The following is a 21,927-nucleotide window of genomic DNA, read 5'->3' as shown; positions in this document are numbered from 1 at the left end:
CATTTGGACTAAAGCTAGATACACCGATCCGCCACAACATTAAAACCGCTGTCAGGAGAAGTAAATAGCATCTTGTGATAATTCAGCGTTCTGCTGGGTAACGTTTGGACCCGATTCATTCGTGTGGATGTTACTTAGACATGTAGCCCCCACCTAGACCAGACCAGACACCCCCACCCCATAGCATAAACGGGAAAAACAGCACAAGGTGTTGACTTATCCTCTAAATTCACTGGAGTTTAAATTCATCAAGTATCTGTGGGCTGATCCCCAGAGTGACAACTGTTTTAGAGGCACAAGGGAGACCTACAACCTGGTCATGATGGTATGCCTGATTGGTGTATGTGCTTTTTGAGTATTATAAGACTAATGTCCTCCCCAAAAAACAAAAAAATGTAACCACATGACATGGCGACAATACTACGATATCAAGGACCTGGAAGATTTCTCTGTCGTGGCTCCTACACTTCAACTACTGATGAGTCCTCTCTCTTATGTGGGCTGCAGAAGTGATTTCGTATCGTCTTTGGTGTCGTTATTTCAGAACGATACCATCGAGGCTTTGTGTAGATCTACTGCAGAAGCATAAAGACCTTTAACAGGCCTGTGATGGCACGCTGTGGTCTGTGGTAGTAGATGTCGTATCTTCTATTTTGATTTGTTGCTTCAACATATTCATAGCATCACTGAGATTCAAAGTCATCACTCAAATAACCGTGCACCCCACCACTTTCATTTTGATTTGATCGACGCAGCTGGCTTAATTAATAACATCAATCAAATTAAATTTTTCCTTAATTTACATTTAGTAATGAAAAGTCAAAATGTCATTTGTGATTTCAGCTCGAGACCAGAGCTATCCGTCTACGTACGCGAGATGACACTCTTCCCTTACAGTTTCTTGAGCGATCATCACTCTAACGTACTGGCCCCGGTGCTGTTCTATTACTTAATTAAATCATTTCTCAAACATGACATGTGATCCGGTCACAACTTGTACTTCTGCCGCGTCTCGGCTCCATTTATCTGGGCCGGCGCACTGTAAGAGGAGGAGTGGCGTCAGGGCAGACGGATACACCCTTAAGAGCGGAGTGACACTAACAAGGTTTCGATGGTGGATGTGAGTGGAGCGATGCTTATAGTGGATGGATATGGAGGGTGTGGGCGTCAGGCGTCCCGAGGCCTTTCATCAGAGCGACGGACAGACGTCCACGGCGATAGAAGGGGACACAGGTGAACCGGCACCATGAGAGTCTCACCTGCCTGGATGCCACTCGTCTTCCTTCTCTTTCACGGAGCTTCGAGAGCCTGCACAGGTAGCAACTTCTAAATTTGAGTTCAAATGTTTACCTGAGCTATTTATCAACTTTAATACGTGTAACTGACTTTTTAATATAAGGTCTCATGAGAATGATTTAAATATTACAGCTGTCAGCAATTATAAATAAATAAGATTAAAACACAGCTGCATTAATGGATATGGAAATGCAAATACTGTAGCTCACATCATTCAAATTAAGTAATATTGCTGGGAAACGTCAAGCAAACTGTAACTTTAATTGATTATTTTCAGTATCATTTACAACACCGGTCAAAAGTTTTAGAACAATTTAATATTTCTATTTTTTTTTCTTTTTTTCTATTTTTTTTTTTATCAATGAAAGCACAAAACTGAATTTTAAAAAAATCCCAAAATTCGAAAAAATAATCATGGAATCAATATGTAACCCAAAATATATTCTAAATATATTCTGATTTAACATGTGAACATACTTGTGACATTTTTTCTTTCTAAAATGGAAATTAAATATTTTGCTTCCCAATTAAAGTCTACAGACTGGGCCGTGGTCCACTCCACGTTTCCAAGCTTTCCATCTTGTTTTTATCTGAGGTAGTTCTGGTAGAGCTTGGACTAAAGTTTTGGACCATTATCTCGCTGTAGGATGAAGCCCTGACCAAATTATACCAGAGGATACTGATACTGTTCTAAAACGTTTGACCGGTAGTGTATATGAGGTCGTTTCAAACAACTGTTTAAGCCGTTTGTTTTAGATGTGTGTTCTACTTAGATTGGGTGGGTTTAGTTTACAACTAAAACGTGATTTCAGTCAACACTCACCAGTGACATGAGTAAATGTCATTTACGTTCTCAGTGAAGAAACTGGGCAGCAGCACTGGCAGGTTTGCCAACGCCACCTTGGTGCGGCTGTCAGAGTTTCTGAGCGCAGGCTACAAGAAAGGAGTGAGACCGGTGAAAGACTGGAGGATGTCCACCATCGTAGCCATAGACCTCATGGTTTACTCCATCCTCAACGTGGTGAGTTTGTCACGCTGCACAAACGGACGAGTGCAGACCTACAGAATGTCGCAATAAGTCATCTACGTACACTACGGGCCAAAAGTTTGGAAGCAAGATCAAATTTGTGCAGAAAAGATCATAGTTTCATTGGTTTACTTTGCATCAAAATAAACATGATTAGTATGTAAAGAGTAACTTATGAGAAGACATTTTGGCTAATAACAACATTGCATATACGAGGCATGCAAGGGATGTTTATATGCAGACTCTCAAAAGTCAAAGAGTTCAAGTGAATAATGAAAACTGTGATTTGTTTGTATTTGTTTTACTTTACTTACACTTGCTTTAGTTGTGACTCAAATCTTTTAGACCTTGACACTAAGCGCTTCTTCTTTTCTTTTGCTGATTTATTCGCCAATGTTCCGGTAAAATTAATGAACACCTAAAGGTAAATTGAGGAAAATGGCTCATATCAATAAAGGCAAAGTCTGATCATGCAGTAAATACATCCCAAAATACGTACAACTCATGCTGTTTTTCAAGACAGGCATTGTGAACAGAAACTTGAAGATGCTTCCAAACCTTTGGCCTGTAGTGTAAATATCTACATTACAGCAAATACAAAGAAAATGTGTTTGTTTTATAAAATCTTAACCTTAAATGTGATAAATGCGGTAACATAGTCAAATTAACTAATTATGAGTGTCTGCAGTAAATATTTTATAGTAACTCTTCGATGCATACTACGCTTCAAGACTACCGAGGTTCAGAGAGAGTAAATATTATAAATATTAAAACTATTGCTTTGACAACTCTGATTTCTCGACTACAGGATGAGAAGAACCAGGTTTTAACAACGTATGTGTGGTACAGACAGGTAAGAAAAATAAAAAATGAAATCTAACTATTATTATTTCAGAAATACAGCTGTTTGCATTAAAACTCGCTCATCAACAAGAAAATATTCATTTGTGATATCAAATTAAGATTAATTAATTTATAGTGTTTTGATCCTTTTGTTCGCTGTGATTTGCAAATTAAAATTTTCTTCCACATTTCCTGTCTAACTACTCTGACTGTATTCATGCTACATGATGTCTACGATGTTGAATATTTGCAGGTGTGGAAGGATGAATTCCTGGTGTGGGATCCAGAGGATTTTGATGAAGTCAAAAAAGTTTCCCTACCCACGGCTAACGTGTGGGTCCCCGACATCCTCATCAACGAGTTGTAAGGACCGGCGCGCACTCGTATTTTTCTGCTAACTGTTTTCACACTGTCAGACAGAGCCGGCCCGAGCCTCTTTGTTGTTACTGAACAGCGTCGCTATTGTCCTGTCTGTCTGTGACCTGCAGCGTAGACGTGGGGAAGTCTCCAGACATTCCTTACGTCTATGTGACACATAATGGACTCGTGCAAAACTACAAGCCCATCCAGGTCGTCACCGCTTGTACTCTCAACATCTACAACTTCCCATTTGACGTCCAGAAATGCAGCCTCACCTTCCAGAGCTGGCTTCATACCAGTAAGATGTTTACAACATAAGCAGTTTCTAAATGAGTTTTATTATATTATCCTACCCATAAAGATAAATAATGTGTGTTTCACGTTAAGGGTGCTTTTAAAAGATGTATACTTTGCATTTATCAATTCACTGCATGTAAATTGACAGTAAGGAGACTGAAACTAAACTCCTAACCTAATCAATACTGGCTTCAAAACAGCACCCAGTTCTTGTGAGTCTTGAATAGTGCAGCCGTTGTGCTCGGTGCATCCATCGCCTCCCTCCCGCTGTGACATGTGCTCGGAGAGCAGAGTGGTAGGTGAAGGCTGGCGTGTTGCCGTGGCTGCTTCATGCTGCTCCCGATATTGTGTTCGATTTGCAGTTGATGACATAAACATCACCTTGATACGAAGCCCCGAGGAGCTCCGGGAGGACAAGAGTGTCTTCATGAACCAGGGCGAGTGGGAGCTGCTCCACATTCTGTCCAACTACAAGATCTTCAGCGTGGATAACGATGACTACTACGCTGAGATGAAGTTCCATGTGAGTGTACGGGGTCCTGAAGTTATCTATAATATCTATATGTTCACACACATTTGTATGCGTAAAGGTATACCAATGTGTGTAAAATGGGGACATTGAGTTTTAGGTTTGTGGTTACTTATTCTGCTTCATTTAGACCCGTTGTCCTCATAATTAATTAGCAAGTACTCGTTTGAGGATGTTGGGATTTCATTGTTTGCAATTCTGTCATTGCACAGCAATGTTAAGCATTATTTTTTGCCTTATTTGTTTTTTAAATATATAAAGCCTACTTATTCTAAATACATTGAAGAAATTTAAAATGCATACATTTTTAGAAAACCCCTAATGATACTGCTTAATCTGACTAATCCAGTAACTAATAAGGGTATATTTAAAAATCAAAATCAATCACTACTGAAGCTACTAGCGTCACGTTGCTAACAAAAATCCTTGTAGCTTTGCTAAAAACATTAGCTTAGCGCCCTGTGCGGACCTGCTAATGTTAGCCAAGTATTAGCAAACCACTACAGTTAGCCAAGGGGCAGAAAGTAAATTTTGTTTTTAAAAACAACATTTGAGTATTTGACTTACCAGCATCAAACTACAGAGTGACAGAGTCCTACAGTTTTCCCACGTGTCTTCTTTATATCTGTATTCACAGAAACTTTCGTCCATGTTTTTTTTTTTTTTCAAACTTTATTGGAAAGAACATTGGTTCTTTATTCAAACCATTGGTCATAAAACTTAAATAAACAAGGTAGAAGGACATTATAAATAAAACAAAAAGATAAAATGAAAACGTACACATTATTCCTCTTTAAACCATGTATCATATAATCAACAGGTTGATAATAAATTAATTCCGGTTATTGTCATTGAACAAAACGTGATATTTTTTAATTACATTCAGTTTTGCACAATATATATTCTTCCAGTTGAGTCTGAACCCTAATTGAATATATACATACAGCAGTAATATAGATGTGTTACAGAAAGTACAATTGCTTTTGATCTGAGTGTTTAATATATATTATTCAAAGCCTTTAAGTGTAATTCTTTAATTTCATGTTGCGTTAATCCAAAATTTAAACGTATTAAATGCTACTTATATGTTTATTATTGTTTATTATATAAAAAGAGGAGCTATTGATTCAGTTTTTTTTAAGAAGCATGCATGTTCACTTTTCCTTATGATATTAATTAATTAATTTATTTAAACTAGTTATATGTTTCTTCCTATTTAAAGCAATAGAAAAAAAATGTCAGGCCAGACAAGGCGACTATTAGGCAAATAACAAATTAAAAGCTACAATAACAGCAATAATAACTAGACAAAAGCAATCAAATAAAACAAAAAGCTTGTTTAATTAAGAAGTAAATTGCACCTTGGGGGTTTCAAAGACTCGTTTTAATACCTTTCTTCATCTCTTTTTTGTAGTACTTGCAATAATTAAAATTTTCATATTGACATTTGCCTATGTAAAATTAGCTGATAATGATAATGCTGTTAATTAAAAAAAAGAATCCTGCCTTTCGGTGTTTAAGGTTACACACAGACAAATATTGTTTAGATTTCAGGTAGTCATACAGGGGAGTTCCAGATCCGTTGTCACAATTATATATATGTAAAAAAAAAAAGATGCTTAGTATCTTTAACACTAAATGGCAACTCTATAATTCACATTTAAATATATTTTTCTTAATTAATTAGTTGCAAGTGTAAATACCATACCACTGTGCTCAATTGAATTTTCTTGATACATTTATCAGCATTTCTTGTTTATTGGTGCACCAAACCCAAATTAATCGGCCTCAGACATCAAGAACCGTGGTCTGCACTATTTTTCCTGCACTATTTTTCCCAAACCAACAAATTCCTCCTCACTGTCTTTTCCCAGGTGGTGATCCGGCGTCGGCCGCTGTTCTACACCGTGAACCTGCTGCTGCCCAGCATCTTCTTGATGGTGATGGACATTGTGGGGTTCTATCTCCCACCGGACAGCGGGGAGAGGGTTTCGTTCAAGATCACTTTGCTGCTGGGATACTCCGTCTTCCTCATCATCGTGTCTGACACTCTGCCTGCGACTGCCATAGGAACGCCGCTGATAGGTGACTGGGCTCTATCATGACCCTCAGTAGGACGATGAGATGAAATAACTTCATTTTATGAACGCATGGAAAGTTTTGAGATGGGTTTAAGCCAGGTACACCATAGCTCATTAACAAAATAACTAAATTAAATAAATCATTTTCTCATCCTACTTACCCCGTAGGTGTGTACTTCGTGGTTTGCATGGCGCTCCTTGTGATCAGCCTAACAGAGACTGTGCTGATTGTGCGTCTGGTCCACAAGCAAGACCTGCAGCCCCCCGTGCCTCACTGGGTGAAGTACCTGGTGCTGGAACGAGCCCCGGTCCTCTTCTGCATCCACAAAAAGCATCGCCTCTGCTCCAAGCTGTCGTCCCAGGCCTCAGACCTGGAGCACTACAAGGACAACACCTACGGGACTGGTAAGGTACAGATGAGAGCATGTAAAGCAGTTGTTTTCATCTTTGAGAAGGAAGGAAGGAAGGAAGGAAGGCATATATATATATTCAGGCTGTGAATCAAACCGAGATAAAGCGCCTTTTGGTGTTGCTTCATTAGTTAGTGAGGAAATTCCTAAACTAAACACTCTCCAGATACACACTTTAGCCTTTACTCGCAGGGGCGTCACTAGGTTTTAAGGACAGGGAGGCTTAGCCCCCAAGAGATGCAAAGGACGTAAGCACTCGTAACACAAAATTACGAGAGAAATTGTTAATTATCATCATTATTATAATTATTATCTCAAGCATTTCACATTGCAACAACAAACACAGGTACTAACAGTAACAATAACTGATCAGCATAGAGGCTAATACCATGACTTTTGCTCACAACACAATAATTGTTTGCTACCACTATATATATATATATATATAAAAAAAAAATGTCAAAATGTACATTTATGTGTTAATTTCAGTACACTTACAGTCCATTTACTCCTAAATGGCTCGTAACTCTGTGAGCCTCCTGTCTACTCCAGCATATGAGGTACTGTTGTGAAGCTTTTTTTCTCCTGCAGAAGTCTGTCTGGTCCAAATATGGTCATTTTCCTTTGTATTGGCAACCAATTACGAAAGTTGAATGGCCAATCCGAAGCTACGCTCACCCTCTCATTGGTTGGTGTTAATTTCTGACAACAAAATGAGTTTTTCTTTATATTCTGAGCCAGAAATCTGTCCCCAAACTTAATATCCCCATATATTATTCAGAGCCTGATTTATATAACATGTTACTCCTAAAAACATGGCAAAAATAGATTTTTTTGGACTGTATTTTGTGACGCTGTGGCTTCAGCCCCCCCTAAAATAGGCCCAACGACGCTGGTTCCTACTCGACTGAAAGACTGTCCTTATCCTGTCCTGCAGCCCAGTGCACCCACCATCACACCTGCGAGATAGGCCGAAGGCACAGCCAGCACGACAGGGAGAGCGGGCTGCTCGGGCTGCACCTGCCCCCATCCAGGGACAGCACCCCGCCCGTCATGGACAACATCCTCCAAGAGGTGACGGCGATACGCCACTTCCTGGAGAAGAGGGACAGGTGTCGGGAAATTGCCAAAGAGTGGCTCCAGGTCGGCTACGTGCTGGACGTGCTGCTCTTCAGGGTCTACCTGGTGGCCATGGTGGCCTACAGCATCACGCTGGGCACCCTGTGGTCCGTTTGGCAGGTCGCCTGATGTCTGCTACAGTACGACTAAAGACACAGACTCAGTGGATGAAACATAAAATTAGGAGCGCCAGAGTTAGTGGCTCTACGTCTTGTGTAGCTCACAGGACACAAGGAGGCACTCACATAGTAACGCAACAGAGAAACGGTTCCTAGTAGTTGTTGTGGTCTGCATTTATAGGTAAAGTAAAGCTCAACTTAAAGCAACTTGAGACGTGTTTTCAGGGTGAACCAAAGGATTTTGGGGATGCCAAAGCGGAGACTGACATATAGCCTCGCACACACTTACAAATTCAATTATCATCCACTAATATAAAGGATGACATTGAAGGTGATCGAGGTCAGTGGTAACGCACCCGTCAGTGATATTTCAGCCGGCGAAAACCACGTCCTGCAAAACAAAGATAAATATACAACAAAGTTAAACGTACAAATCCATATAAACCTGCATATTCAAATACCTGTATGTTAAATCTTTGATTGAGATACAGGTTTGTGACAAGTGAAGGTGTCGCTGTGTGAAATCTGAATATTCCTCGTATGTGTTAACTATACATTGAATTATAAAGGAATTAATACTAGTACTGTACTGTATTTGAGAAGAAAACATTGCACGTCGCATTGCTTTGATTTATATGCTTAATTATATATGTTATATATTTAACTGAGTTGTAGTTTTTCATGTCATGTTAAATCAAAAGCTTGTAAAGAAAAGTGTTTCTATCTACATCACGGTGTAACTTGGTGAGGTCCATGTTTGCGTTTGTGTCGATTTGCACCGTAACTTAATTTGTTTTTATTTAATTCCGTTGCTGTGCCAATAAATGATCGTGTAAAGACATACAGCAAAAGATATGTTTGTATTTATATAGTATATATATATATTCAAATATTGCCAAAGTAACTCTACATTTATTCATCAAATAAACAAAACGTTTACCAAGTTCTTCTATTTTATTATTGACGTGCTCTGTGTGTCACAATTACACATTCCTTTAAAAACTAAAACAAGTAGAATGTAAATTTGTTATTTTAATTTAAAGCCTTTGTTAGTAGCATTAATTCACAGTGTAGATGCAGTGTCAGTATTAAACTGAAAGATACTCAAATTATCTTTATTGTACAAACAGCAACAAAACAAAATGCCACTAAAAAATTAATCAATTTGACATATTGTTATTTTTAATTGTTTTTTTTTTTCAGTTTCTATCTATTTTTTATTAGTATTTTTTTTACTACTATTTATTAATGCAACACGTCACGATTTAATTCACACAGATTTGGCCCACATGGGTTTCCATAGTCTTTATTTTCCATTTCCCAAAGAGGGAGCAAAAGATCACCATAAAAATCGCAGCATATTTAACCTCATACTCTGTTTAAAAAAAAGTTACATTGTTGCCATTAAGGGACATTTTTCTACTTTTTTGTCACATAAATCTTTGAATTAACTTCAGTCTTAATCATAAATACCAAATGTTTGATTCATTTTGTAATGTTAACCCTTTAAAATCCAGTGTTTGTGATGGCGTCAAAACATTTTGTCAGTAATTTGTAACAATATTGAATTTGATGGATTTTTTTCTGTAGTGTCAACACTTTTTTATGGCATTTTGAAGAGGAAAACTTTACAAATATCCTAGAAAAAGTATAACCACCACTAAATTATCAAAAATATGAAACCAGCAAACTTTTTCTTTTTTGTTTGTTTGTTTCTGTTTGTTTTGTTATATGTTTGTACGCAGAGGGCTAAAAATACAGTGATAATTATTAATATTATTTTTTTTAGCTCATGCACAACCTGCAATTTCACCCAACAACCAGATGATGGCACCATGTACAACCACATCAGTTTCCCATATGTGTAACGTCAGATGTGCAGAGAGAAGGGAGGCTTCTTGTCAGTTCTGTAGTTTAATCCTCTCAGACTTATTTATTTATTTTTTGAATGTGGAGGTCAAATAAATTCATGATGTTTGGTCGCATCTCTTCCTCTGTCATAGTGTGGAATTTCACATCACACATGAAACTGAATGTATTTTGCAAATCCTTTATGTTTTTCTTGCGTCAGAGTGTAAAGGTCAATTAATTAAATCCGTTAATGCGATCAATCGGGTCGGGCTTCAGTATCGTTACCCTTGGAGACGAATGAGGCAAATGACTCCATTAAAAAAACAACTGGCATCGTTTCTAAAGCCCTGCACTGTCCGGTCCACTCACATTTAATTTTTTGCAGTATTTCTGATATTGTGATTTAATTATTTAAAATCACCAGCACACACCTGTATCCCCTCTCAGATAAGAGTTTTGTGCCTTTCTCTCAGCACTGTCCTTACAGCGTTTGGTATAAAAGGGACTCTATTGTCTGACAGGAGAAAGGAAACATTTCCAAGCTGGTGCATTCTGGGTAAGTGCCGGCCAAAGATCTAAAATGTGAGATGTCTTCCTCCTGACTGAGTTCAAGCCCTCAGGCTTCGGGGGTTAAGGGGATAAAGAAATAACACGAATGAAAACATCGCAGTGACTTAACTTGAAGCATGTCCACCAAGGGGATCCTCTACTTCACTCTCCAGTCAAGTCAAGTCAAGTCAAGTCAGATGTATGTCACGTGTTGGTTCAAATGCGCCTCCAACACCCTGGCTATCCTGCAAATTTGAATGCCCCAGGTCATATGGTCCGGTTTAAACATAGTATGGCTGATTACCATTTTAACTGCCCCCAAACGATCAACTTCAGGACCATCAGTCCAATGCTGAGCGCTGGCAGCTAAAGGAATCCAGGCTGCAGATATGTGGGTCAAAGATCAGTGCTGAAACCTCATGCTCCCACACAAAAGGCCCCTCACTGTTCACATCACCACCCTAACAAACCATTCACCCAACCCCTGCCCCTTCCTTCCTAATACCCCCCGAAATAAGATCAAAGTCGCACCAAAACCAACAAAAACCCGCTCACAATGCGGTTTTCTCTCTCATTTCCTGTTTTTGTTTGGTGTCGAAAAATCCTAAAAGGGTGAGAATGAAATAAAATGAAATGGCCACAGTGCTGCAGACTGTTCTGCATAAGTTAACAGGGAGAGTGGAGAGCTGCCTCATTAGTTTCCAATACACTCAAGTCAAGATCTGATCATGTGTGCCACAGAGAGGAAATGAGCAAATACGGGGGCATTACTGGAGACACTACTGAGGCTGATATTTATTCACCGGACACGGACTGACTTGTCGCGTCTAGCTCCATTTGGGTTGAAATTACAGCAACAACGCAGATCTAAAAATGAGTGTTTGCTGCCAGAAGAATTTGCATGTTTTTGGACGTTACATCAAATCAAGTAGCATTAACTCCTGAAGCGTTTCCAAAACATACAGCGCAAATTATATGTGCTGTCGAAACGCAGACTCCAGCAGTTTGACGGCGCCGATGTCAGAGCATCTCGTCGTTAGTGCATTTAATTGCTGCTCGTGGCAATTAAGGGATAGTTAGCGGGAGTTATTTTGTTTTTCCCATCCAGGCTCAATGGTGTAAAGGCAACATTCAAACCTCATCAGCAGCGATGCTAAAATTTTAAGGCTCGTCTTGAGGACCGTGGATAACAGATCGTTAAATCAATCGAAGGGGTTATCCGCTGGGGAACATGACTTTTTTTTTTTTTTTTACTGAATTATGAATTTGTGTTTGGAGGTAGGTCATCCTCTGGGAGAGCGCGTTGATGATGGAAGAGAAAAATAAGGTCAGGTCATGATAATCAGTACTAATTATCATCTGTGTACCGTGAATATTTAAATGTTAATATATTGTCACCAGATATGGAGACAGGAGTCACCATTTCACATCTTTCACTAATCAGTGGACAATATACTACAGCACCATTTACAAAATTCAAAAATATCAGATAATGGAGGCTGTGTCTTCTTGTCTTTAGCAAGCTAAGCTAAACTAAGCTAACTATTACTACTGTATCAATTGAAAATCAAATCAGACTTTATTTATACAGCACTTTTCATACATTTAGCACACAGTTCTTCAATCGGTCTTATTTGTCTATGGTTTGAAAGAACATAAGCACATTTGGGTATTTATTTTGGGTTCATTTATCCCCCCTCCAAAACAATGGAAGCTGTGTTTGTCTTCTTGTTATCAGTAAACTAAGCTAAACTAAGCTAAGGTAAGCTAATCTAAGCTAACCAGAACGATATTAATTTAACACACAGTTCTTCTTATACTTCCACCATTTGAAAGAACATAGGCATATCTTCCTGAAATATTGAATTATTTATTCAAAACATTTGGCTAATGTGTGAGACCAAGCAAAGGTACAAAAACACACGTTAACCGGCTGCAGATACACAAACACAGGAGACAAATACAAGCAAAAAAAGCTCCACAAAAACAATTATCTAAAGCCTTTTCTCGGGTTGATTTATCCATCCAATGGAAGCTGTGTTTTCTTGTTATCAGTAAGCTAAGCTAAGCTAGGCTAACCAGAACCGTATTAATTTAACATACAGTTCTTCTTATACTTCTATTTTTTTTTTTCAGGTTCATTTATCCCCCCCTCCGCCACAATAGAAGCTGTGTCTTCTTGTTATCAGCAAACTAAGGTAAGCTAATCTAAGCTAAACTAAGCTAACTAGAACTGTATTAATTTAACACACAGTGCTCCTTATAGTTCTACGGTTTGAAAGAACATAAATCTATCTTCCGTTTTGAATAATTTATTCAAAGCATTTGGGTAAGGTATGAAACCAAGCAAAACTACAAAAACGCACGTTTAACCGGCTGCAGAAACACAAGAACAGGAGATAAACACGAGCAACAAAGTGCCACAAAAAGACTTATCTAAAGCTTTTTTTTTTTCGGGTTCATTTATCCATCTAATGAAAGCTGTGTCTTCTTGTTATCAGTAAACTAAGCTAAACTAAGGTAAGCTAATCAAAGCTAAGGTAAGCTAACCAGAACCGTATTAATTTAACACACAGTTCTTCTTATACTTCTACGGTTTGAAAGAACATAAGCATATCTTCCTAAAATATTTAATTATTTATCAAAATATTTGGTTAAGATGTGAGACCAAGCAAAGCTACAAAAACACATGTTTCCCGGCTGCAGAAACAGAAAAACAGGAGACATACGAGCAAAAAACGTTCCACAAAAACAATTATCTAAAGCATTTTCTCGGGTTGAATTATCCATCCAATGGAAGCTGTGTCTTCTTGTTATCAGTAAGCTAAGCTAAGCTAAGCTAAGCTAACCAGAACTGTATCAATTTAATACACAGTTCTTCTTATACTTCTACCATTTGAAGGAACATAAGCACATCTTCCTAAAATATTGAATTATTTATTGAAAACATTTGTCTAAGATGTGAGACCAAGCAAAGCTACAAAAACGCACGTTTAACCAGTTGCAGAAACACAAGAACAGGAGACAAACACGAAACACACAGATCTTCTTATACTTCTACGGTTTGAAAGAACATAAGCATATCTTCCTAAAATATTCTATTATTCATTCAAAACATTTGGCTAAGACGCGAACCCAAGCAAAGCTACAAAAACACACGATTAACTGGCTGCGGAAACACAAAAACAGGAGACAAATACGAGCAAAAGAAGTTCCACAAAAACAATTATCTAAAGCCTATTCTTGGGTTCATTTATGCATCTAATGGAAGCTGTGTCTTCTTGTTATCTGTAAGCTAAGCTAAGCTAAGCTAAGCTAAGCTAAGGTAAGAACAGTATCAATTTAATACACAGTTCTTCTTATACTTCTACCGTTTGACAGAACATAAGCACATCTTCCTAAAATGTTGAATTACTTCTTTTACTAAGGAATTTCTAAGATGTGAGACCAAGCAAAGCTACGAAAACGCACGTCTGCAGAAACACAAAAATAGGAGACAAATACAAGCAACAAAGTGCCACAAAAAGACTTATCTAAAGCTTCTCTCCCCCCCTTCTCCCCCCTGCACATTTTGCGTCTGGCCTCGCTTCCTCTCTAATGACAATCATGGGTGTGTAACAATACAGGAGCACGCATCAACCTCCCTGCATATCTAATGATAGCGTTTGTGACCTCTGTGGCACAAGAGGCAGAACAGACAAAAAGGCAGCCAGGCTTGAAGCGCTGCAGTAGTTACCGTCCGCACATTACAAGTGAGAAATGGTGGCAAACAGCCAGGTGGCGAGTGCAAAGGCAGACAGACGGATGCTCTTCAGCTACGTGAACACTGGTAGGAATGTGCATCAGTCTGTTGAGGGCGAGTTGAGTCAGGTGCTTTGAAAGTGTTATTGAATGATAATTCATAGGCAGCAGCGTGTGGGTAGTTTTTCGCCGTCTTGCGTCATTCTCAGCTTTAAGGATGTTTTGCTCCATGCAGACATGACGCCACCCACAATAGAATAATATTATCTACAAAGACTAGAGCCAAACCAGATTATAAAAAATGAACGCGCATGCACACACATGCTGCTGACGCCATTTCTCCTGGTTGCGGTGCCGGATTCCAGTGTTTGATGGATTTCTAATCTCTGGAAGGAGGGACTGTGTGCAGAATACATTTACTGATCAACATCTGAACTCGTTGGGCTTCATTGTGTGAAGGAGAACAAAATAATACCACAGAAAGTCAGGTAATTCCAAGAAGTCAGATGTTTAAATGTTGGATTTGTCTCGAATTGAGTTTAAAGACGTTACTATGAAATGGATTAAATGGGTCGTTCCCAAATACGTCAGCGGCAGCAACAACAACAACAACAAAATAGGTTGAGTTCCTTTTGCTTTCAGGGCAATAATCAGTGCCTTTGCCTTATATTTTTGTCTAGTTGTCTGCAGCTCTTTTATTTTTATTTTTTGGGGGGCGGGAGGGCTTTTATTGTGAAGCACTTTATGAAGTCTGCTGGAGCTCTTTCTGCAGAAATGAAGGTCTCAAACAAATCACCAGCACAGGCATTGTTATTTTCAGCTGATTGTACACGAATAAAGATGGATTATAGGAATTATTTCACGTTATTAGTGAATGGATTTCATTTTCTGACAATAGAAATCCTGCGTATACAAGACCTTTAATGTGTTAACAAAAAGAAATTATTTTTTAGTCATAAATATGCAAAATATACTATAAAATTGGTGCAATCGGTCACGCAATTACCTAATAAAATAGGATCTGTTAGATTTCTGGCTTCCTGTTCTTTCTGAAAATTAAGGAAACAAATAGTGAGCCAGAAAGACAGCTACAACAGACGACGTGAAGTCCATTTTTTATTTTTTTTTTTCTCTAACTGCAGATTGAAAGTATACAACTGAACATCATGATTTGATTTTTATTATGAGACTCATAAATAAAAATACAAAAAAAAAATCCACTACAAAAAACAATCTACCGTTAGTAGGATGTAAAAAAAACAAACAAAAAGAAATATTCTTTATATTTTCACTATCAAAGGCACAACATTGACTTTATTGACAACATGGAGAAGAGAACCTGCAGCATTAAATCTTTTATTTTTCCTTTTTATTTTTTTCACACTCCATCAGAGAACACTGAAATGTTACAAAGAGATGTGTCTGATTCTACATGGAAAGAAACAAACAAACGAACAAAAAAAACAAAAACAAAAAAAAAGAAAAAAAAAAAGAACAACCTCTATATCAACAGACGGTGGCTATAGATTGGTGGCACAGCTTAACAGGAAACGTACTGCCACGGAAAAAAATAGCACGTTGTCGCTGGAAAAGACAAAGGACCTTTGCAAAGCTCTAATGCAAATTTAAAAAAAAAAAAAAAAAAAAAAAAGAAAAGAAAAAAAAGAATTACAACCGACGACAATAAGAGAACAAAAACAAAGAAAATAAAAAATAATAATTGGGCACCTTCTAAGATTAGGCTAAGATTAGGTGCTGAGGTAGACAAAAACTATAACAATTCAAATCATAATAAAAACACTATTTTCTTAATACAGAGCAACTTGACTGGCACTTGTGCTGTCACAACAATGGAGGAGAGAAGTAGCACAGACAAGCCAGGGAAAGACAGAGAGAAAAGCTTTGTTACATAAAAAGCTTTGTTATGCTTGGTCCGACAGGGCAATTGGTCCTCAGTGCTATTATAAAAAAATACAATGTCTTGGTGCTTTGTTACTCAAACAATTTTAGTCTAGACCTCGATGGCACATGCATTGCAACACTGCATGAAATGGCTACTTTGTTCTAGAAACACCACACCAAAACACAGAGTGCCAGCTCCAGGGATGCCATGATTCCTCTCTGACAAATTCAACATCCCCCCCACTTTTTTTTTTTTTTTTATTAAATGCGTTTTGTAGAAAGAGGAAAAGAAAAAGTACTTAAAAAAAAAAAAACTGAAGCAAAGCACAAGGGGGGCAAAAAACAACCCCAGTGCCAACCTATCCAAACGGAGGTTTTCTTTACTTTTTTTTTTCCCCAAGAACAATACCAATGCTCTCATCAGCAAGCCGGTTGCTGATTAAAAAAATAAAAGAAATGAGAATTTGGACTTAATTCCCTTGCACGAAAAAAAAAAAACCCCAAAACAAAACTATTTCACGTTTTGTTGCACCACTGCGGCGCGTTTGGAATTTTCACAAAATTTGCTTTGTTTTGTGCCGCTGAATAAATGCTTTTCGGGTGCCAATCACAAGAGCAGAACCTAAAATAAAACAAAACGAACGCAGAATCCCAAAATGCCATTTCCACAGCATCAAAGGTTTATTGCAGTCCTTGAAAACGAAGCCCCCTGCTCTATTCAGGATTAAAAAAATAAAAAAAACTGAAGGAAAATCAGGTCATTTCCGAGCGTCATGACATCCCTAGGGTGCTGGAGACACCATTTTTATTTTCTTCTGAAAATACAGAAACTAAGCGGATATAGATGGATATTTTTGTTGAACAATTTCCATTTTAGGCACAAAGATAGTACAGAAACATCGGAGGAACACTGAGGGAAGAACTATATCGATGCCAAATGTATATATATAGATTTTTTTTTTCCAACAGAAAAAAAGTGGCATAGAATATCATTTTTATTTTGTATCTGATCTGATTAGTGCATTTTTCCACTAATACACACACACACATACACACACGCACGCACGCACGGCTACGCACTCATTCACCCGCACACAAAAAAGTAGAAAACATTCAGAGGACGATGATAGGAATAATGTGACTGAACAGGTCTTGCATTGTGGTGTTCAGACTGAACCGTGACTGGGTATATTATAGTGGGTGGATATTATACGAGGGTGAAAAAGCCCCCTCGGCTCACAGTGTTTGAGAATAAAATGGCAAGACACCCTGGGACGTGCCATCCCTTCTTCTTTTTTTTTTTTTTTCTTCTTCAAGTACAAAAACAGAACAAAAAAATATGCCGACAGTCAAGTTTGATTGAAAAATCGTGAATGACAAGTACTAATTGGTCGGTGTGGCGGCGTCAACCCGCCGTCCCGTATTTTATCATATTTTTTTTTTGTCTCTTTTTTTTTTCTTTTCCCCGTAACTTTGTCACATACACGCACACACACTCGTAAAATTTGTGGTGGATAGATTTAGTCCTTCACCTACAATGCAATTGACATCCAGAAAGCAACACTTATTATAACAATATGTTCACACACGTTTTTTTTTTTTGTTGTTTTTTTTTCAACTTTTTTTTTTTTCCGTCCAACAATATCAAAGAGGAGCAAGGCAAAAAACGATTCACACCCAGAGAGAGAGAAAAAACAAAAAAACAGGTTTAAAAAAAAAAAAAGAAGAAGAAAGAAATACAAATATTTGTGCCCTGCTGTAACCCTCCACAAATGGAAAAAGGACCGACACTGAATACAAAAATATCACAATTTTTATATATCAAATTGCCTCTGTTGGCTCTTGTTCAGGAATACACACATTGCTCAAGAGAGCTTGTCTGCTGAGAGAATCTCTATTTTTAACCTCCTGTTTTTTTTTTTTCTTCTTCTTCTGTCTTTTTTTTGATTACAACTTGCAGCTCCAATTGTCCAACGCACTCTGCATCACTGCAAACTTGACCTGTCCTGGGCGGTTCAGGGTATTTCTTTTTTTTTTTTTCTTTTTTTAATGACGAACCTTCGTTTGTTTGTTGTTGTTTTTTTTTCACATTACAAAACTACAATTCTATTCACATATTTTCAAGTTTAAACTCTTGTTTTTAAACGCTCTTAAAAAGCAATAGTACTTCCTCTTATCTGCCGCATCCCTCTTTGCTCATCACTTAAGGCTTCAAAATTGCTTTTTTTTTTTTTTTCTCTGCTCTTCTGTGGTTGGAGGTGCAGGGGGAGACAACAAGAGAAAAAACAAACATCCGTTTGAATGACTTTTCTCGTCCTATCAACGTCTACTTTTGTTAACTTTTACCCATATATGTACATTTTGCTCAAAAACAATCACGAATGAACTTTTGATACAAACAAAAAAAAAAGCATGAGATGAAGTAGCAATGACGAAATAATGCAAAACACGAACACAAATAAATGTGCTTTTGCCAAAAAACAACAACAACAACAACAACAAAAAAAAACAACTTAGAGGTAGCTTTTATGACAAATGACCAAACCTTCCGGCTCTTTAACAAGCAGGGTTAATAATACCAAGTTTGGTAACAAGTAATGCACAAAGAAATAACACAACAACATATTAGAAAAAAAAAAAAAAAACAAGCAAATCTCTTCACCGTGGCACTTAATTTTCTCTGCGTCGTCGTGTTAGCAACGCGGCCTTCCGACACACACTCTTGTGAACAAACAAAAGGGAAAAAAAAATTATAATACACTAGCAACATGAGGTCACAAAAAAATAACGAGGTAATTCAAGTACGATGTGTTGAGATCAAACTCAAGGTCAATAATGACGACAACGGGAGACGAGAGAAACGAAGCGCGGGGACAAAACCACAGAGAAAGAGTTGATTTATTCTGCCGTCTTACTGGTCGGCCCCCCTCCCTCCCCTCCCCTCTCCTCCCATCCCATCCCTTCCCCTCCCCTCCCCTCCCCTCCCATCCCCAAGCTGCTGGGCTTTGTCTCGTCCAATCAGTGATTATCCCCCCTCTTCCACCAACCATTTGGATATGTGATCACCCAAGATGATGCTGTGGCATGCGGTGACGTTCGTTAAAGCCTTAGGTTCGACCGTGACACCTGTGACTGAGGAGGCCTGATGCCGCGTTTCAGAAGACGTCAGAAACTCGGACATTCCCACCGAAACGGAAATTTTCACGCTCAGCCCGCAGCGGTTAAATGCTGCACATCTGCGCCGAGGGTGACCGCTCTTTTTACCCCCCCCCACCCTTCTCTCTGCTGCTGCACAGCGTTTTAAATTATATTTATTTCCTAAAGCCCCAGTGGAAACTAAATGCAAATGCACGTGTGAATATGCATCGTCTCATACACAACATCTATACAATATAACTGCAAGGAAGATAATGCACAACCCATCTGTACTCCAGTGGGGCATATTCTAAAATAAACCTACTCACGCAGAGTCAATCTGGGGCTTCTGGGGGACAAAGAGGCCCAGCCAGACTACTCAAAGTTAAGCTTGAGCTGCTGCACGGGCAACTTTGATGTTGAATGGGAAAAGAAGAAGAAGAAGGAAAAAAAAAAAAATCTTCCAGCCTGAACCACTGGAAGGCACGGAAAATAATAACATCCTCCAAGGTGGGAATGGTAGGTTTCCAACTTCGAATGAAAGGCGGCATTAAACCTGCCAGGGTGTGTATTTTTTTGATGCAGCCTCGCATGAACCTGGCTTACAGGCGTTCACATTCATGTTTTGATGCCGTATAACAGTCTTCAAACTGCCACACCGCCTTTTTTACAAACGGTACGGTGTGCAGCTAAGGCATTCCCAGCGCTTCTTCAACATTCACTACTTAGCAGTCAAAGTCACAGGACTCCCACGGACAGCAAGCTTTGTTTTTTTTTTTTTTTTTTCCTCCCCAGTTTGTTTGTTTTTTCTTTTCTTCCAACAACCGTGGTGAACGGACAGATCTGTTGCGGTCAAAGTGTTACGGTTTATGTGTCAGTATGTGTAATTCATCCTTAGTGTAAGAGTATAAACTGGTTAAATGTATATGGATAAAGCAGTCCAGTTATCTATTGCTGTATAGGTGAATAGGCTGAGTTTAATGTGGCGTACTGTGTAATAGCGAGTTATGATTTAAGGAAAAAAAAAAATGTATATACCTTGCCGACATCAAACAGAGACTGTTGTCGTAATTGTTTAACCTGTGCAATCAAGCCATGATAAACTATGATGCAGAGCTAAGAGCAAAAAAAAAAAATTATATATATATATGATGAGAAAGTGACGCAGGTTAGCCTTTGGTTCTCGGTGGAGAACCGTGAGCGGCCGGTGGTGACTCAGCCTTCTCCGGCTCTCATCTCACGAAGACGTAGAACCAGGAAGTCTGCTGAGAAAACGTGGGAGACTTCAGACCCAACAAAAAAAAAAAAAAACAAAAGAAAAGAAAAAGAAAAAGCAGCACTAGCATCTTCCCCACTCACAACCAAATGGGCGCTTGGTTTGCGTTTTTTTTAACGCTCCCACTCGTCCAGTTCAATTGTTTCATCTACTGCATAAGCCTGCTGGCTCCGCTGCTGATTCTCAGGGGCTATCGCGCTGCCTCCGCGGGGATCCAAAGGTTTTTCACGTGCGGACAGGTTCGCTGGCTGATTTCTGGGAAGGTCTATGCCAACTGCCCTGGCATAAAAGAGGATTGGAGACAAAACACTTCGAATCGTCTTTTTGCATCGGGGGAAAGATTTGGGACGCTTTCGCCCAAAGCGGTTTCACTCAAACTCTGGAGCGTTTGTTTTCTTCTTCGCTTTGTCGGAATTTGCCGCTCAGTCCTCCTCCGAGACGCGCGTCCTCGTGGTTTCTGGTCATAAACTTCTGAGACGATGAACTGGCCGACGCTAATTTTTTTTTTTTTTTTACTGACGTGACCGAGCGGTGTGGATGTAAACACCGCAGAATACCAACGCAGAACAAAAAGAAAACCTTTCTCGCTGTTTGGATGTGAAAAGAACTGGAGTGGAGGATGTGGGTTCCTGATGTTCCCCCGTGTGCAGGTTCGCGTAGCCCTTGAGAATCTGCGTTCTGACCACTGTGGCAGCAGCATCCACAAAGCCACTTCCTGGCAGCGTGCTCGCTTCATGGCGCCGCTCGAAATGACCCGAAACATTGACACAGTTGCAGATGTAGTGAATGACCCGATGAATCCGAACAATGGTGGAGAATCTCTCTCCGTGTCCAAGTCTTCCTCTTCTTCTTAGCGCTCTTGCCCCACCGTCGCCACCTTTTTTTTTTTTTTTTAAATTCTACGCCGTCGCTCGCCGCCTCTGCCTTTGCATGAAAAGAAAAATAGAAAACAAACCCTCTTGCTTTCGAGTCTCTTGCCGTTGACATTCCTCGCTCGTCAACACTCAACGCCTCCTACCCGCTCCGTTACATTCCCCTCACCTCTCAACCCCTGCCCCCCACCCTCAAACGTACCCGCCCTCTCCATTCACTTGCCGGGTCTCAGACGTAGCAGAGGTACAGGTAGGTCTTCTCTATGCGCCAGTCTGGCGGGACGTCTTCTGGCTTGTGGCCTTTCATGTGCTTCTGCATGGCTGACAGGCTGGGGCAGTACTCCAGGCAGATGGTGCATTGGTAGGGCGAGGCGCCATTGTGGGTGCGCAGGTGCTTGATCATGGCCGAGTAGTCCCTGGATCGCTGGTGGCACAGCTTGCACTCGAATGGCTTCTCACCTAAGGACGATAAAGAGGCGGTTGAAGAAGCGGTGCCACTGAGACAACGGTATGCACATTT

The 21,927-nt window shown here is 39.3% G+C and overlaps 2 protein-coding genes across 3 annotated transcripts in view; one reads left to right on the top strand and one right to left on the bottom strand.

Moving 5' to 3' along the window:
• Positions 1-837: 837 nt before the first annotated feature.
• On the top strand, positions 838-18,217 carry htr3a (5-hydroxytryptamine (serotonin) receptor 3A). Its single transcript, XM_047606260.1, has 9 exons — positions 838-1,316; positions 2,154-2,317; positions 3,132-3,176; positions 3,420-3,529; positions 3,655-3,824; positions 4,186-4,346; positions 6,227-6,437; positions 6,602-6,838; positions 7,781-18,217. The coding sequence occupies exons 1-9, from the start codon at positions 1,247-1,249 to the stop codon at positions 8,089-8,091; spliced, it is 1,479 nt and encodes a 492-aa protein (XP_047462216.1). The 5' UTR covers positions 838-1,246; the 3' UTR covers positions 8,092-18,217.
• zbtb16a (zinc finger and BTB domain containing 16a) overlaps positions 18,152-21,927 on the bottom strand; it is a 135,142-nt gene continuing 131,366 nt past the window's right edge. For both annotated transcript variants that reach the window (XM_047606257.1, XM_047606258.1), the window contains exon 7: positions 18,152-21,866. In XM_047606257.1, coding sequence (XP_047462213.1) covers positions 21,637-21,866 — 230 coding nt within the window. In that variant the 3' untranslated portion in view covers positions 18,152-21,636. The remainder of the gene's footprint in view (positions 21,867-21,927) is intronic.

This window comes from Mugil cephalus, chromosome 15 (assembly GCF_022458985.1).
Source record: "Mugil cephalus isolate CIBA_MC_2020 chromosome 15, CIBA_Mcephalus_1.1, whole genome shotgun sequence".
Lineage (NCBI taxonomy): Eukaryota > Metazoa > Chordata > Actinopteri > Mugiliformes > Mugilidae > Mugil > Mugil cephalus.
The sequence above is the reverse complement of the archived record's forward strand: the minus strand, read 5'-3'. Positions and strand labels throughout refer to the sequence as shown.